Source organism: Leucoraja erinacea, chromosome 1 (assembly GCF_028641065.1).
Source record: "Leucoraja erinacea ecotype New England chromosome 1, Leri_hhj_1, whole genome shotgun sequence".
Lineage (NCBI taxonomy): Eukaryota > Metazoa > Chordata > Chondrichthyes > Rajiformes > Rajidae > Leucoraja > Leucoraja erinaceus.
The window spans coordinates 71,244,438-71,263,209 of record NC_073377.1 but is presented as its reverse complement, the minus strand read 5'-3'; the positions used below and the strand labels follow the sequence as shown (position 1 = coordinate 71,263,209).

General features: G+C 44.7%; 1 protein-coding gene across 1 annotated transcript in view; it reads right to left on the bottom strand.

Annotated features, from left to right (window-relative positions):
• Positions 1-16,858, bottom strand: part of LOC129698082 (BEN domain-containing protein 4) — a 44,906-nt gene extending 28,048 nt beyond the window's left edge. Inside the window, exon 1 of the mRNA XM_055636949.1 lies at positions 16,288-16,858. Coding sequence (XP_055492924.1) covers positions 16,288-16,798 — 511 coding nt within the window. The 5' untranslated portion in view covers positions 16,799-16,858. The remainder of the gene's footprint in view (positions 1-16,287) is intronic.
• Between the last annotated feature and the right edge of the window lie 1,914 nt (positions 16,859-18,772).

Below are 18,772 nucleotides of genomic sequence, written 5' to 3'. Positions count from 1 at the left end.
GGTACATATGGCAACTCTTGAATCTTAGTTTGGAAGATAATGATGCAGGCATTAATGTAACTTTTAATAAAAGGTTTGAAAGCAGAATTTGTGATAAAACTCATAAATATCTCACCTACATCCTGACTTCAAGCATAATTCCCTACTTCGGCTCAGTGGCATTATCAGCAAACGTAAAGACAGAGTTGGTGTTCCACACAGTCATGGGTCTACAGGGGGGAGAGCAAGGTATTGAGCACAAAACCCTGAGGGTCAGGGTGGAGGAAATATTAGGACCGATTCTAACCAACTGAGGTATGCCAGCAGGGCCGGCCTTAGGCCGATTGGACCGATTTTTCCAAATTGGGCTCCGCGCCCGGGGGGGGGGGGCCACATTAATTTTCCGTATTTCATATGGAAATACAAATTTGCTTTGTTAAATAAAGATTTTATTAAAAAAACATTCGCCATACGGATTTTTTTTACAAAACGAACATGGATAACAACCGCTGTGGATAACAAACCATGTGTTAACTACGACTGTAGCACTTGTTAACAGCCAGTAGTTAACAAGTAGTTATACAATGGGTCATCAATGCATCGATCCACATTCCTCAGTAAGTGCAAGTGTGTTTTGACTCGCTGTCGCCGAAGCGGCCGAGACCCTGGTCTGGACGGGGGGGGGGGGGGGGGGGCCCGCATTTAATTTTCCGCAGATGGTTCATATGGAAGAGAGGAGGGGGGGGGGAGAGAAGAGAGGAGGGGGGGGGGGGTAGTACCGTGCTCTGGGGGGATGTGGGAGTCTCACAGCCCCCACCAGACTACCATGTCCAGGCGCAAACAGGGCAGCAAGCCCCAGCACAGCAGCGAACACAGCCGTGAGCATTCAACGCTAAACGCCGGGAGCGGGCAGGCGGGCCGTGTGTGAGTGAGGGGGGAGGGGGGGACGAGAAAGGGTCAGATTTGTATGAAATCGGCGGCGTACCGGCCCACTCTTGGTCGGGGGGGATAAAGTTAAAAGACCTGAAGCAGAAACGAAAGACAACAGGTCGGCTAAGTGTGAGAGGGAGACATCCTGTGGATAAACATATCTGGGGGTTGTGTTAACTCATTCAGTGCCGGTACAATAGCAGACCAGGTTGGAGGGTTGAGTCTGTGTTAACAATGGTGTTGGGGTTAAAGTCTGGGCCGGGATACGGGTGGGATATAACCGTGTGTTTTTGTGTGTGTGTGTGTGTCTGTCTGTCTGTCTGTGTATGTTTCTGTCTGTGTGACTGTGTCTGTGTATGTTTATGTGTGTGTGTTTCTGTGTTTCTGTGTCTCTGTGGCTGTGTGTGTGTCTGGGTGTGTCTCTGTCTGTGTGTGTGTATGTGGGGGGGGGCAGTGGAGAGACAGAGAGAAGGGGGATTTTCAGTTTGCAAACCACACGTTTTCAGTTAAGAGTTGGACACGATTTCTGTCAATACGAGCAGCTCACGGAGCAGAGTCAGAATGAGAAACACTGCTCGGCTCACACACACACTCGTGGAGTGAACTGTAGATATAAACGTGGCTGGGGGTAGAGGAGTGGGGAGGGGGGAGAGGGAGAGAGAGAGAGAGAATTGGAGAGAGAAGAGAGAGGAAGGGAGAGAGAGGGGGGGGGGAGAATGAGAGGGGGGGGTGAGAGAGAAAATTGGAGAGAGAAGAGAGAGAGAGAGAGAGGAAGAGAGAGAGAGAGAGAGAGAGAGAGGGAGAGGGGAGAGGGAGGGAGAGAGAGAGGGGGGGAGGGGGGGGGGGAGTGGGAGAAGGAGAGGGAGAATTGGAGAGAGAGAATTGGAGAGAGAGAATTGGAGAGAGAGAGAGTTCTCCCTTCTGCCTCACCACCACTGTTGGCTGCCCTTTGTGAGGTGATTGGAGACCAAAACCAGTTACCCTTTAGATCTCCCTCTCCTTACCTCTCACTACCGCCCTCCCCCTCCTCCTCCACCCTTCTTTAGAGAGGGGGGGGGGGAGGATGAGGGAAGGAAGGGGGGAGAGGGTGGAGGGGAGAGAGGAGTATGCCTTTTTGTAACAAAAGTTTGTAACATTGCTAGAAAATGTACCTGCATCTTGGAGGCCGAAGGTTAGGCTGTTAGCCAAGAAAGATAGACTTTGTTATCCCTCAGGAATGTCAAGAACGATGTTGCTGTACTGAGGTATAGCCAAGTCTATCCCTTATTGCTAACAGCTGATGGGAAGTGGTTGTAAAGTGGGAAGCGGCTGTAAAAGGACAGCGCTGCTGGGGGGGGGGGGTTGTTCCTTTCAGAGCGTGTGGGTAGTCTGTCCAGGGGTAAAGTTGCGGGGAGGGCAGGAACGTTGGGAAGGAGGGGGTCGGCCGGGGATCATCCGGCTCAAGAGCGGGTCAGCGGGCGATGGATAACAGGACAGCGGGCGGTGGAGCTTACTCCATATGTCAGTGCGAGTAACCTCAATTGATCCCTTGTTTGCGCTGACACATGAGGAAGCTCCACTGCCGGCTGTGATGTTATCCATCACCCGCTGACCCTCTCCGCTCTATGGTCTTTGCTCTTGAGCTGGTCCTCTCACTGTTCAGACGGAGAGCACTGCCAGAGGTGAGCGGGCCGGCAGAAGGCGCTGAGATGGCAGTCAGTTCCACTGTCCGGTGATGGAGGCCGCTCGTAGGCGAGCTGCTTACCTCCCCGGCCACAATGCAGTAGCTCCGTGCCCGGAGCGCCTTGGCAGCGGTGAGTGAGTGTTACTGGCATGAACCCGACCCCCTCCTACTCAACGCTCCTGCCCTCCCCGCAACTTTACCCCTGGCTAGACTCCCCACACGCTGTGAAAGGAACTCTCCCCCAAATTGTCATATTACTCATGACACGTGACTCATTTATAATTATTCATTTAGATGTCTATGAAAACTTTTCCCAATTGGGCCCCGCACCTTCTAAGGCCGGCCCTGTATGCCAGGCAGGATGACAAGAACCAGTTGTAGATGGGGGCCCGAAGGCTAATGTCCAGGAGTTTAGAGATAAGCTTTGTTCATATTATGGAGACATGAAGAAATGCAGATGCTGGATTCTTGAGTAAAACACAAGTGTTGGAGTAACACAATGGGTCAGGCAGCATCTCTGGAGGACATGGATAAGTCAGGCAGCATCTCTGGAGGACATGGATAAGTGACATTTTGAGTTAGGACCCTTTTTCAGTTCCGTATTATGGTGTTGAAGGCTGATCTGTAGTGAATAACATCCTGACAAAGGTGTTCTTATTGTCAGGGTGAGGTGGGAGATTGCAACCTCCACATGGTCCATTTGTCAGGGTAATCAAAGCTGAAAATAGAGCAAGGTGCATGGCATGCTCCATAGTTCATATTTTTCCTGAATACAAATTGCAGTGTCTAGATCATCCGGGCCACACGTATGAGCCATTACCAATTTTTCCAAAGTACTTCATCATGGTCAATGTGGTGGTGGTGATTGATACAGGGCACTTCATTTTTACAAGCAAGTGAATCACAAAACCCCAATGCATAAATGCAAAAAGTGGAATGGGTGATAGAATGTGAATGTGTATCGCAATTCATCTGTATGACCAGATGCAAGTATAAAGCTTACTCTTCAAAAAGGCCGTCATGCTTAACATCGCAATAGGTCCACAGCAGACCATAGCCTGGCCCTAAACTCATCTCTGGAACACCTAGACAACAAAGATGCCTATATTAGACCATTATTTATTGACTATAGCTCTATAGCCTCAACACCATAATTCCATTCAAATTCATCACCAAATTTCTTGACAGGAATCATCAGCCTCCTCTGCCACTGGAGCCTTTGCTTTCTGACCCCCAACCACAATTAGTGAGGATAGATGACAACACCTCCTCCACAATAATTGCACATTGTGCTCTGCAAGGATGCGTTCTCAGTCCCCTACTATACCCCCTATGTACTTACATCTGTATGGACAAATTTGGCTCTAATGCCATCTACAAGTTTGCAGATGACACCACTGCGCTGGGCCTGAACATGAACAATGACTAGATGGAGTACACGAAAGAGATAGAGAGATAGCAACATGGAATCAAGACAGGAACCTTGTCCTCAATGTTAGCAAGGTAAAGGACGTAGTAATCGACCTTATGAAGCATAAGTGTGCATGCCCCAATCAGCATCAATAGTACCAGAGTGGAAATGCTTGAGAACTTCAAGTTCCTTGGCGCTAATATTACCAATGATCTGTCGTGGACCAACCATATTGACATGACAGCCAAGAAGGCACACCAACACCTTTACTTCTTGTTAAGACGGAGGAAACTCAGCATGTCTCTAATGAGTCTTACAAACATCTACAGATGCACCAAGCAAGCATACTCAGGTTGCATCACAGCTTGGTTTGGGAACAGCTCTGGCATAGACTGCAAGAAATTGCAGAGTTGTAAATGCAGCACGGTCCATCACACAGACCAGACTTTAAAGTTAACTGTTAAAGATACAGCATGGAAACAGGCCATTGGGCCCACTGAGTCAAGATAACACACTAGTTCTGTTATCCCACATTCCCGTACATGTGGGGTGATTTACAGAAGCCAATTAACCTACAAACCCACACGTCTTTGGAATGTGGGAGGAAATCAGAGCACCTGGCGAAAACTTATGGAGTAACAGGGAAAATGTACAAAACTCTGTACAGACTGCAGCCATAGTCAGGAGCTAACCCAGGTCTTTGGCGCTGGGACGCAGCAACTCTACTGCTGTGCTATTGTGCCACCTCTTCTTCTCCCTGTTCCCATTGAGCAGAAGGTACAGAAGTTTGCAAGCACACACACCACCACAATAACTAACTGCTCTTCCTCTCTGTTATCAGTCTTTGAAGAGCCCTTCCATAACTTCGGGAACTATCCAATTCACCTCCACTCCATTGCAGATATTGTACTTTGTGTATGGAACTGTTGAACTACAATGCTGAAAACTATATTCTACACTTTGTATATTCCCCTTAGCTCTACTTGAGTTTGACTTGATTCTATTTATGTATAGTTTTATGTAATCTGATTGGATAGCATGCAACACAAAGTTTTTCACTGTTCCTCGGTACATGTGACAATAGTAAAACTAAACGATAGAGGTTAAAACTGAAAATGTTAAGACCAAGTCAATATACTTTTCCAGGGAGGAATATCAAGGGATAAAGATGTATAGATGGAATGGTGGTCCAAGTCTGCCTTGATCTAACTTAATGGTTAAAGTTGAAGGTGCACAACACTTTAACCTTGTTCCAAAATTTATAATGATGCATCCTTGGGACATTTGGTGGAACCTCTTATGTTGTCCAGTGTCTAAATAAAATGAATATTGCTGTTAGGATTGACTAAAAAAGGGAATAAGAAAAATGCAAGGGAGAATACAGGAAAAGATGAATGATGATTATAATGGGAAAAAAAAGTTAATAATCCACGCATATGCCTGACAAATATGGAAAATTGCCCAGGGATGCCTAGCCCATAATACATAGGGCAATTTTAATTCAACTTAATGGCATCCAATCAATTTACTGAAAATCATCAGCAAAGTGAAGAAGTACATTACCAACAGTGTTTGTAAGCATTAATAACCTTGAAGGCATACAACCGAACAGGAAAAGTGACCCAGGAGAAATGAATAAAAGAACCTTAAGGGGCTGTCCCACTTTCACGACCTAATTCACAACCTTCTTTACTCGTGGACATTTTTCATCAGGCTAGAAAAACGCCCCGACCTACTTGATCCCACGAGTACCTAAGACTAGCATCATAACCTACCTACGACATACCTACGATCTCGTGACGACCATGCTGTAAGTATGAGTCAAGGGCAAACTCGACAGAGGTGAATTAGGTCGTGAAAGTGGGACAGGACCTTTACAAAATGGGCAGAAATAGCTGTAGGCCTGAGGATTGAGAGAATTTTAGGAGGACCAAGAAACTGATTAAGATAAAGGAAGATAGAATAAGAGTAAAGTTACAAGGAACATTGCGACAAATTAGAAAAGCTTCTAGATGTATTTAAAAAATATACCTGTAGACTACAATGTGGGTCCCTTACAGACGGAAACAGAACTCATATTGGGTATTAATGAAATTGTAGAGGAATTAAGTAATTAGTTTGTGTCTCTCTTCATAGAAGAGCCAAAGTATGTCAACTGTACAAGAGAACCCGAGGTTGTGCTGGAATGAGAAACTGAAGGAAATAAATATTAGTTTAAAAATAAGTTAACAAGATTCAAATTTGACAAAGACTAAGGAGCTGATGATCTACAGTCTAGAGTTTTGAAGAAAGTAATTGTGGAAATAGCAAGCACTCCGTTTTCATCATGCAAAATTCAACATAAGCTCTGGAATTGTTTCTGAAGATTGAAGAGCAGCAAATGTGACCCCTAGAAAGGAGGTGGAAAGAAAAGAATGGACCTGCACATCTAAAGTCAGCAATAGGGAAAATACTAGAATCAATAATGAAGGAGTGAGTAATGGAACACGTTGAGAAGATAAAATAATTAAGTAGAGTCAGCATGGAGCTATAAAAAGGAAAATTATACTTGGAGTACTTTGTGGAAGTGATTACTACCCAAGGGGAAAACATTTGATGTGCTGAATTTGGATTTCCAGGGGGGGGGGGGGGGGGGGGGGGGGGGGGGGGGGGAGGGTGGAGACATGATGACACAGATTGAGAATTGTCCTAATTTGGCAGACTATGACTAGCCGTTTATTGCAGGGATTGGCACTTGGGCACCAGTTAGTTAGTACAATCTGTATACATGATTTGGGTGAGGTGACCAGATATCCTATTTCAAGTTTGCTGATTAAACAGAACAGGGTTGTGGGTAGAGAGAAGAATGTAAAGACACTTCAAGAAGATATGAACAAGCTGAGTGAATGTGCAAGAATGTGGCAAAGACAATATCATGTGGAAAATGTGGTCACTTACTTTGGTGGGAACGGGGGGGGGGGGGGGGGGTGTGGAAGAGGGAGAACAAAGGGGGACCTGGCTCCAATACTCTGTACACTGTCGTCACCCTTATTTGGCAACTTTTGCATAACTTGGGTATGCAAAGAATTTCACAGTGACTTGTCACATGTGACAATAAAATATTCATTCATTCATTGCTGCACAAAACAGAAAACTGGGATATTTTTTAGATGGTGACATATTGGGTAATATTAATATTCAAAGGGACCTAGGAGTCCTTGTACACAAGTCACTCACTGACAGCTAATGTGCAAGTGTCGCAGTAGGCTAATAACATGGTGACTTTATTACAAGAGGATTTAGGCATAGGAGGAAAATCATGTCCTAATGAAATTATATAGTTGCTCATGGAGTTTGCACTTGGAGTGTGACATCATGTTTTGATTTCCTTACTTAAAAAAGGATACTCTCGCTACAGAGTGAGTGCAGCAAAGATTGACAAGACTGGTTCCAGGGGAGGTTATGGAGGCTCAGTCACTGAGTTCATTCAAAACCAAAATCAATACATTTCAGGATAATGGTGAATCAAGGGAAATGGTGATAAAGCAAGAAAATGCTGCTGACACAGCAGATTTCTTTTCCTTCCATATCCCAAGGATGTGCGGGTTTGTAGTTTAATTGGCCTTCATAAATTGTGATTGATGGTCAGCGTGGACTTGGTGGGCCAAGGGTCCTGTTTCCCTGTTGTATCTTTAAAGCAATCAATCTGCCATGATCTTAATAAATACCGATGCAGGCTTGAATGAAGGGCCAAATGGGCTCCTTCTTGTCCCGTGATGCATGTTCATATGATGTAGACTTGCACACAGAACAAGGCTGCAGACCACTCTACAAATGTGTTTGATCCAAACGAATGAAAGCAGAGTCCCACAGCAAGGTGAGAGGAAGTCCCTTTGACTCAAGGCAGCATTTGGTCAAGTATGATATCAAGGAGCACAACTGAAGTCTACAGGAACAATGGGGAAGGTATCACTGGCTGAACCCGAAATGTCAACTATTAATTGTTGCCAGATATGCTGCCTGACCTGCTGAGTTACTCCAGCCTTACTCCAGGCTAGAGTCATACTCTGCAGAAATGATTGTAATTTTAAAAGTATACTCATCTTGCTGCATGAACTCTTTAGGGGGCCAGTCTACTTCAGCTGCGTCATTATATACGATGCTTCCATCATGAGGGCAGGTGGAAATCCTTGCTGATCATTGCACAATGTTCAAATCCTCTGGCATCTCTGCAGTAAATGAATGAGTCCACGTTTGAAAGCAGCAAGATCTAGACAACATTTAGGCGTCGGTTGTTGTGTGGCAGGTAATGTTCGCTTCCCAAATAATTCCACATGCCACAATCATTATTGTCTGGATTTTATTTCTGCTGTGCCTTCAACTAGTTGTGGTGGTGGAAACAAATGTAATTTATTTTCATGGGATGCCATCGCTGTGATAATATTGGCCTAGCCGGTGAAATATGAATTAGCAGGGAAAACCTATCTCAGAAGCACACAGGAGACAATGTTTCTTTTTGTTGCAGCCTCTCACAATCCATCAGTTGGACTTCAAAACTTCACCTGTGGCTTGTTATCTCGTAAAGTGATTGAGGGAAGACGTGGGAGCAGGAACACAGGCCTGCTCTTGCATACTACCTTGACCAATTTATGAACTGCTCATCTAATGTGTCAACAACATTTTATTTACTTTATCTCCATATCCCTTGATTCACTATTGTCCTAAAGTGTATTGATCTCTATGTTGAATGAACTCAATGACTGAGCCTAAATGGAACTATTTGACTTATTTTACCTGATCGTCATTGAAGCCTATCTTATCTTTACTTGCACTGTGAATGACATTGAAGCAGACCATCTGTTGTATACTTGTTTATGAAATCTTGTCTGAAGTACCCTTTAATGCAGTTTGGTTGTCATATTTACATTGTGATTGTATTAAAGTAGGATTTCATCTGGGATGTGAATTAAGCTTTGATGGTTTGATAGTAACACAATCTAATTTATTAAAACTTAGAATTCAAACATACAAGATTTTACCTTCATCAATGTGGTTTCCACAATGTACTTTGCTATGTATTAATGATGTTTAAACATATGTAATGAGAAAATATTTATAATTTGGTAATTACAGAGATTTTCCGGAGCATGGCCAACATGTGGATTGTTTAGAAGAACTTCAGTGGCACTGTGGTAGAGTTGCTGCCTTATAGCAACAGAGATCCATGTTCGATCCTGACTATGGGTGCTGTCAGTACGAAGTTTGTAAGTTCTCCCCATGACCGCTTAGGTTTTCCTGGGTGCTTCTTTTTCCTCCCACACACCAAAGCCGTACATGATTGTAGGTTAATTGGTTTCAATATAATTTTGATGAGGAAATGGAGATCGTCCCAGAAGCTGATGATGACTGACATGCAATCCATCAAATTGCTGCACACCCTGTAGCAATGAGAATTTACCCATCATTGCTGAGATTCACATTTGAAGACTCAAACCAGAATTAACGGATGGAGATGCAAGGAACTAGAGGTGCTGGAATTTTGGTGAAAATACAAAGTGCTTAAGTAACTCAGCAGGTTAGACAGCATCTCATGAGGACATAAATTAGTGATTTTTGGGTCAAGGCTCTTCTTCTGTCTAATTGTGGTAGGGGGAGAAAATTGGAAGAGAGGGTTCACACAGAGAGTGGTGAATCTCTGGAACTCTCTGCCACAGAGGGTAGTTGAGGCCAGTTCATTGGCTATATTTAAGAGGGAGTTAGATGTGACCTTTGTGGCTAAGGGGATCAGGGGGTATGGAGAGAAGGCAGGTACGGGATACTGAGGTGGATGATCAGCCATGATCATATTGAATGGCGGTGCAGGCTCGAAGGGCCGAATGGCCTACTCCTGCACTTAATTTCTATGTTTCTATGTTTCTAGGAGGGGGTAAGACAAAGTTTGGATAGAAATGGGTGGATACAGGTGAGGGGGGAATTAAGGAATGTTTCTATTAAACATAGAAACATAGAAATTACGTGCAGGAGTAGGCCATTCGGCCCTTCGAGCCTGCACCGCCATTCAATATGATCATGGCTGATCATCCAACTCAGTATCCCGTACCTGCCTTCTCTCCATACCCCCTGATCCCCTTAGCCACAAGGGCCACATCTAACTCCCTCTTAAATATAGCCAATGAACTGGCCTCAACTACCCTCTGTGGCAGAGAGTTCCAGAGATTCACCACTCTCTGCGTGAAAAAGTTCTTCTCATCTCGGTTTTAAAGGATTTCCCCTTTATCCTTAAGCTGTGACCCTTTGTCCTGGACTTCCCTAACATCGGGAACAATCTTCCTACATCTAGCCTGTCCAACCCCTTAAGAATTTTGTAAGTTTCTATAAGATCCCCTCTCAATCTTCTAAATTCTAGAGAATATAAACCAAGTCTATCCAGTCTTTCTTCATAAGACAGTCCTGAAATCCCAGGAATCAGTCTGGTGAACCGTCTCTGCACTCCCTCTATGGCAATAATGTGTCCTTCCTCAGATTTGGAGACCAAAACTGTACGCAATACTCCAGGTGTGGGTCTCACCAAGACCCTGTACAACTGCAGTAGAACCTCTCTGCTCCTATACTCAAATCCTTTTGCAATGAAAGCTAACATACCATTCGCTTTCTTTACTGCCTGCTGCACCTGCATGCCTACCTTCAATGACTGGTGTACCATGACACCCAGGTCTCGCTGCATCTCCCCCTTTCCCAATCGGCCACCATTTAGATAATAGTCTGCTTTCCTGTTTTTTGCCACCAAAATGGATAACCTCACATTTATCCACATGTATACTGCATCTGCCAAACATTTGCCCACTCACCCAGCCTATCCAAGTCACCCTGCAGTCTCCCTAGCATCCTCCTCACAGCTAACACTGCCCCCCAGCTTAGTGTCATCCGCAAACTTGGAGATATTGCCTTCAATTCCCTCATCCAGATCATTAATATATATTGTAAATAGCTGGGGTCCCAGTACTGAGCCTTGGGGTACCCACTAGTCACTGCCTGCCATTGTGAAAAGGACCCGTTTACTCCTACTCTTTGCTTCCTGTTTGCCAGCCAGTTCTCTATCCACATCAATACTGAACCCCCAATGCCTTGTGCTTTAAGTTTGCATAATGGTGTAGTGGGGTTTGACAAGAACATAGTATATATTAGATGTCTAAAAACCACAGCCTTCAATCATGCACGTTCAACAAATACAGACGGCTAAATTTGATTCGTTTTGTTGTCGGGCTTTTTGTGGGTGTGGTGCCTGGATATAAATTGGATCTTTGGCCATTCATGTTATTGCAGTAGGAATAGTCAAGTCAGTTAAACAACCTCGACTGACTGTGTATGGCAAAGTTCAGAGATGAAGTTCAGCTCACATTAAACCAGGGCAGAATAAAACCAAATGAGGGAAGTTGGTGTTCCTTCCTCTACTGTAAAGGCAGAGACCTGGTGGTGTCAAAGATTCTATATGGTTCACATTCATTTAATGCAGTGACTGACAAATTTGTGTCCTCACTATGATTCAAAGGGTTTTTTTGTGGAACTCTGCCTTTAGTATTAGGATTGATGTACTCATAAAATATTGGCACGTTACATTGACTAACAGCCGACAGATAGATGTACCTGGATTTTACACACCCGGTGGCCTGTTTCAATGTAAAGTCACGGGGAGAAAGTACAGACAGCACCTGTAGTCAAGATCAAACCCGGGTCTCTGGCGCTGTATGGCACCAACTCTACCGCTGCACCCCTGTGCCGTCTCCTAATGCTGTGGCTATTGATGTGCAATTATAGTTGGAGCAGCCACCTCAAGTGTGTTCCTAACTTCAAAACTATTGTGGAAGTAAAACATGTTAAGTCTGTGTGGTGAGTCCTACCGAGGAACATTGGAGAAGTTACTTCTCAGAGGCTTAATAATTATCTCAGAATGTACCCCACCATTCAGAAGGGGCCTTAAGTCTCTTTCTCGTTCTTCAACAATTTGAAAGGCATCTTGCAAACAATAAAGAGAAATCCCTGAAAGGGACCACACCAACACGCATTTTTGAAAAACTTCAAAACACCAAAATAATGAATGTAAAATTAAGAATGGGATGACAGAAAGTCAGTGCTGGAGTATTTTGTAGCATGCTATTTGACAAGGGCATGCATCAATAAGTACTTGGTGCGTTTTTAAGATATTGATGTAGAGAAGGCTTTATTACGGTAAAATTATATTTTTTCGCCCAAGTGTGATGTAATCCATGTAAGATTAGTTTGGAGTTATCTGGTGTTTATTCTTGCTCTGACTTCAGCCAGCTGTGTAGGCTAGAAACTGAAACAACTTAGAATCGAAGAAACATCATAAGCCTTCAGCAAACATTGGAGAATAGAAACCAAACCATCTTATGTTTAAAGGGAAGTTGTGTCATGGCAATATCAATCCTACCAGTATAAATTAGTAAACTGGGGAAATACATCCAACAGGATAACATAGTCCATAGAACAGTACAGCACAGGACTAGGATAACAACAGGACAGTACAGCACAGGACTAGGTCTTAAGATCCAAGGTCTTGAAATGTATACTTTCCCCCAAGGCAGATATAGTTGATATGCTTAAGGAGCAACAAGTCATAGTCAAAGGGTATGCAATATATTAACCATTAATTTCAAGAATACAAGCAATAACCAGCCTTCACATTACTTTCAGATCTAACTTACAAGCAGTAATTGGTTTTGAAATTCCAAGGGCAGATGTGCAAACAGATATTTGTTTCACTAAAAATTGACAAGACAATATTTACTCTTATACCCTGTTAAACATTGGGACAAAACAAATGTAACATGATCATGAAACATTTTTAGATATACACAAAATGCTGGAGTAACTCAGGTAGCATCTCTGGAGAGAATAGGTGACGTTTCGGGTCAAGACCCTTCTTCAGACAGTCTGATGAAACGTCACCCATTACTTCTTTCCAGAGATGCCTCCTGTCCCGCTGAGTTACTCCAGCATTTTGTGTCTATCTTCGATTTAAACCAGCATCTGCAGTTCTTTCCTACACAAAATGTTCTCATGTGCTTTACCAAATGTACAGACAATAGAAAATCGAATCCCTGGCCATGAATACACTGAGAGTGATGTGTGATATCCATGGATACTGAAGAACAACAGATAAAGTTCTAGGCATTGGAAAGAGGCATCAGACATCTTGAGCTAAGATAATTTGCATGATAGCAGCATAACTTTCCCAGAGTGGAAATGTTGCCACTCATCACATCCAACATGATCTCGATCATATTTGTTCTGTCAAACAGGGTTCTTTGCATATCCAGAGACCCTGATTAAAAGAAAAACTGGATGTTTTGAGAATCTTGGTTTTCCTTTAGAATATCGATCTGAACTACCTTGTCTCAACAAAGATGTTTGAATATTTAGAATCGGTTTTTGCTCCTTCAGGTGCTCCCATTGTAAATGTGTAATTCTATAGAGCCACCTGTCCGCACAAAATATTGAGGTAATCTACATGTTATTAGCCATGATCATATTGAATGGTGGTGCTAGCTCGAAGGGCTGAATGGCCGACTCCTGCACCTATTTTCTATGTTTCTATAACTTGAATTTATACTTTATTACCAGTTCTTATCTTGGTACCTAAAAGTTTAAAAACATATTCTGATATGTTTAAGATTCATACAGGGTCTCTCTTGTGTGATTGCTTATGAGAAATAAAGACTTGGTTGGTACATCTGCAGCTCCAGACTCCAGTGGCTCTTCGTAACGCAACAGATGAAATTCGCCATTGCCTTCAATGAATCAATACAGCCCTTAGTCAAATGAGGAAAAGGGAGACAGAAGATCAGGACCTCAGAACTGGTACAAATCTTATGGTTTACCTGGCAACAGTGATTTCTGCGCTTACAGGCTTACAAAGTCCTGCAAATTCACTGGAAGGATAAGTGAACTGGAATGTCAGTGGCCTCTCTCGTCAGTATCATAGTTCAGGGACCCTCATTACATTCAGTCAGCTCTACTGGATTGGCGATAGCTTTTGCACAAATTCTATTCTAAACTTTGTTATGGGAAGGGGTAACTCGTCAGACAGAGAATAAGGGTGTGCTCAAAGGCTCTTGAAGAAATGCAATATCCCCATTGACCCAGGAATCTCTGGCCCCATTCCAATTCCTTCTCTCCGCAGATGCTGCCTGTCCCGCTGAGTTACTCCAGCACCTTGGGTCTATCGTCAGTTTAAACCAGCATCTGCAGTTTCTTCCGACACAATCTCAGGCTCATTTTCACTCAAAGCACAAAGAATAGATAGGGTGAACACACGATCTTTTTTCCCCAGAGTAGAGAAATCAAGAACTAGGCATAGATTTAAATTGAGATGGGAAAGATTTAATAGAAACCTGAGCGGCAACCTTTCAATGCAGAGGGTGGTGGGTATGTGGAACAAGCTGCCAGGGGAAGTAATTAAGCTTGGAATATTGTCCAAATACGGGCAAATGAGATGAGTTAGACGTTGCTTCTTGGTCGGCTGGGAATGTGTTGGGCCGCAGGTTCCGGTTTTGAGCTGTATGACTCTATGTCAATGACTTGTGAAGGAGCAGTTGAGATGGTATTGATAAATTCAAAGTCCATTTGTCTCTACTACACAGAAGCCTGGTGGTCTGAAGAAGGGTCTCGACCCGAAACGTCATCCATTCCTTCTCTCCAGAGATGTTGCCTGTCCCGCTGAGTTACTCCAGCTTTTTGTGTCTATCTTTGGTTTAAACCAGCATCTGCAGTTTGTTCCTACACGGCCTGGTGTAAATGACTGAGTGGATCACCAAACTGGCCACCTGCACAAACTGCCACCCTCATCAGCTATCTCCTACCCCATTTATGGAAGAATCTACAGCTCCCATATTGGCCTCTTCAGTCTTCTCAGATCCCACAAAATCAGAGTGGAAGCAAGTCATCCTTGACCCCAGAGATTGCAGATTAAGCCTACTATGTGCATGTAGATTTATCAAAGTGGGAACAGAGGGTATCAGGCAAAGTTGAAGTAGTAAAATAAAAAGTACTTTCAGTAATAAATTGTTATCCTGCTTTCTCCACTTGTTATGCAAACTTAATTTTTAATTGAAAAGGGGTTTCACCAATCTAATTACGAGTTGTTCAGATTATTGATAAAGCCCAAAATATTAAACTACTTTTTTTTGCAACCTTTCAGATAAAAATCAGAAGAAATCAAATGTAATAAACAAAAGGAAATTCCACTTTGCACGTGGTTGTTATATATACACATTTCAAAAGCCAAGTTGCTTTTAACTGGACCATAATGCTTAGCTGTTATTGAATCATCTTTGATGCTGATATATAGATACAGCACAGAAACAAGCCCTTTGGGCCACCAAACCTGCGCCATCAACCACCATTTACACTGATCTAATCCAATTTTATTCTGAAGCATCTGCAATTTTTTTCTTACCAATTTTATTCTCTTCACTTTCCCATCAACTCTCCCCAGATTCTACCCCTCACCGAAACAGAGTGGCAATTTACAGCAGTCAGTTAACCTGACATCTCGCACATCTTTGGGACATGAGAGTGGAAACAGAACATCCAGAGGAAACCCAGTTGGTCATAGGAAGAACGTGCAAACTCCACGTAGGCAGCACCCGAGGTCGGGATCCAACCCAGGCCTCTGACATTGTGAGGCAGTGGCTCTTATCAGCTGTGCTACTGTGCACACCCTATATGAAGTACAGATGTTGTAATTTGTACTATATTAAAAGTAATGAAGTACAGATGTTGTCATTTGTACTAAAGTATCAATGCCAAGAACAGTAACAAGGCAGTAGTGATTAATAATTGTGTAGTATTTAAACTAAATAGTCTGCCATTTTGATGGTTGCCATGTGAAATGTTAGTCTTTTCAAGATATGCCAAGTGTTTTTTCATATTTCCAATGTCATCACTCTTTTAATTCCATGTATCTAACTTGCAGCTTCAGTCTGCTGATCTTTTGTGCCTCTTCAGAATAAAACTGAATCTAACTACTAAAAGCGTTCCTGATACCTCCTTCCCAGTAGAAACATTTTCAACTGCGAGCACATCCTACCTTTCATGCAATTAGATACTCACTCGGTTGCCCCGTGGTGTTTGCTAAAACAAAAACTGGATACAGGTTGGAAAATAAAAACGAACTTGGTAGTTAGTTCAGCTGTTCTTTGGAAAACTTGTCGAGCACAAAATAACTGTTCAAAGAGAAACTTTTTTAGCTGCGCGAGTTAAAGGCAACGCCGATAATAGGGAGAGGGGCAGGGTGGACCAGTACCTGCACTCAGGTTGATGCTGTTGCTCTCTGCTGGCGGCGGGGATGTGAATGTGTTGTTGTACCTGGCGGGAGGAGGGTGGTCTGGGGCTGTTGCTCCGAGGTGCGACTGGGAAGCCGAAGCATAGGTCGATGTTGCTGGTGATGCCGCTCCCAGGACCAGTCTGGCGTTAGACACGCTCTGGTAAGAAGGATAATGTTGCTGCTGCTGCTGCTGCTGCTGCTGTTGCTGCTGGTGGTGGTGCTGATGGTGGTAGTGATGTGGCTGCTGCCCAGTGTTTATGGCAACCGGCGGATGGTGGTGACTCTGCTGGGGAGCTCCTCCTCCTGCTGCCGCGCCAATGGCCAGCTGCGGGATGTCCACCATGGTGGGTCTCTCGTACCTCCTGGCCATCATCGCCTTCTTCCCGGGGAAGGGTCTGAGCGCGTTGTAAGGGGTTCGCTGTTTGCACACTTTGGAGATGGTGACCGTGCGTAGTGTCTCGTCTTCCGCCTGATGCATCGCCTCGTCCATTGCAGCCGCCCGGTGCTGGTGCTGGTGCCGGTGCTGGTGCCCGGTGCCGGGAGGGGGAGCGGCGTCTACTTTGACGCTTGCACCGAGCCCGGCTCGCCGTCGCAAGCAAGGGCCGAGGGTGAGTGACAGCGCCGCTGACCTACGGCCGGGACAGGCACCAGCGGAGCGGCGCTCAGCCCTGCAGCAACCCAATGAGAGGCAGGCGTGGGCGGGACTTCTGCTCCAGCTGAAGCCGCTGTCTCTGATCTCTGTGTCTGACTGACTGCGCCTGGGCGCCTGTCACTGTGTCAGACTCACAGTTTCGGAGTCTCAGTCTGCTTGTGTCGGTGGCCCAGTCTATTTGTGTTTCCCCAACGGATGGGTCTCTGCGCCCCATTATGTGCCTGTGCGCACCAGTTATCCAGCATGTGTCTTTGCTTCCCACTTCATGTCTGCAAGTGTCTCAGCGTCTCACCATGTATCTGTCATTCTCTAGCATGTCTGTATTTTTCCATGTCATTGTCCCAGTAATTGTCTGTTATCCCCATTGTGTATGTTTCAACATGTGTCTGTGTTTGCCTGTGCCAATCTCCCTCTGTGTGCATGTGTTGTGTGTGAGTGTGTGTATGCACATGTCTCCCACAGAGCATCTGTGTGTGTGTCCCTCCGTTTATATCTCCAGCTATGTATTTATGCATCTCTATGTTGGTATTTCTGTTTGCAGGTACATGCCTGGCGTTTGCATGCTTCCCTAAGTTTGTATGTGTGAGATAGATCAATAGAAACCAGGCCCTCTGTCCACCAAGTTTGTGCTACTTACCACTCATTCACATTAATCTCATTTAAAAAATCTTCCCATCTTCTCATCAACTCTCCCCAAAATGTACCATTCACCTTCACAATTCCACATCTTTGTGATGTGGGGCGAATCCAATGGCAGGTGAACATGCTAAATACACACAGACAGTATCCAAGGTCTGGATTAAACCCAGGTCCCAGACACTCCTGTAGGGGTGGCACAGTGCAGGTTGTCCACGTGTGAGTCTTTGTGGAGGTTCAGTAAATCTTCCTCTTTCAGTGTGTATGAGCTGCTTCCTATCTGTGTAACATGACTGTTTATAATAATCTGAAAATAATCTACACAATGCCCTGTTAGCAAAAGCAAATAAGAGGACATGCAAACATACACAGGCAAAATTTCAAACAACCTGTTGCAGCTGAGTTTAAGGGTGTAACTTACCTGCCAGATCGACATCATTGACTAGTGAGGTGCCTGTAGAACATGGTAGTAGCATTGTGTATAACATTCAGTGGAGGTTGCAGTTTCGCAAAGGTTGAAAAAGCGGGCAGCTGGTTACAGCTGTACAACACCAGGTCCTTGAACAACACCCTTCCTTTGACATGCTGCAGGTTACAACCTACAGCACAAGGTTTTTGAGAGTCATCCTTTGACGTGCAGCTAGCTATAACTGTACAGCACAAGGTCTTTGAGAGTTATTTTATGAAGGTTAAATGCAAATAGGGGATTGAATAGCTTGTCGTTTTTACTGGATACTAGACCAAGTTGGGTCCCGTCCCCTCAAACGTGTGGTTGTGTGTGGGGGGGGGGGGGGGGGGGGGAGGGGGGGGGGGGGGGGGGCGTCGCACACACCCTAACCCACCCTTAATATTATATTAATATTATTCATTCGCGCCTTTTACCCCGTTCCCCGCCCTATCCACTCACGCATAACCCCCAACTGTGCAGGCGCGGCCAGAGAGGGGTGGGGGGTAGAGATGGTGGGGGGGTAGAGAGGGAAGGGGATGGGGTAGAGAGGGAGAGGGAGGGGGTTAGTGATTGAAGGGTGGGGGGGGGGGCATAACAGGGGAGGGTTGGTTCCTGAATGCAGTACCCCACAAGAGAGGGGAGGCATAGAGAAAGGGGGGACAGAGAGGGAGGGGGAAGAGAGAGGGAGGGGGGGCAGAGAGGGAGGGGGGGAGAGAGGAGGGGGGGGG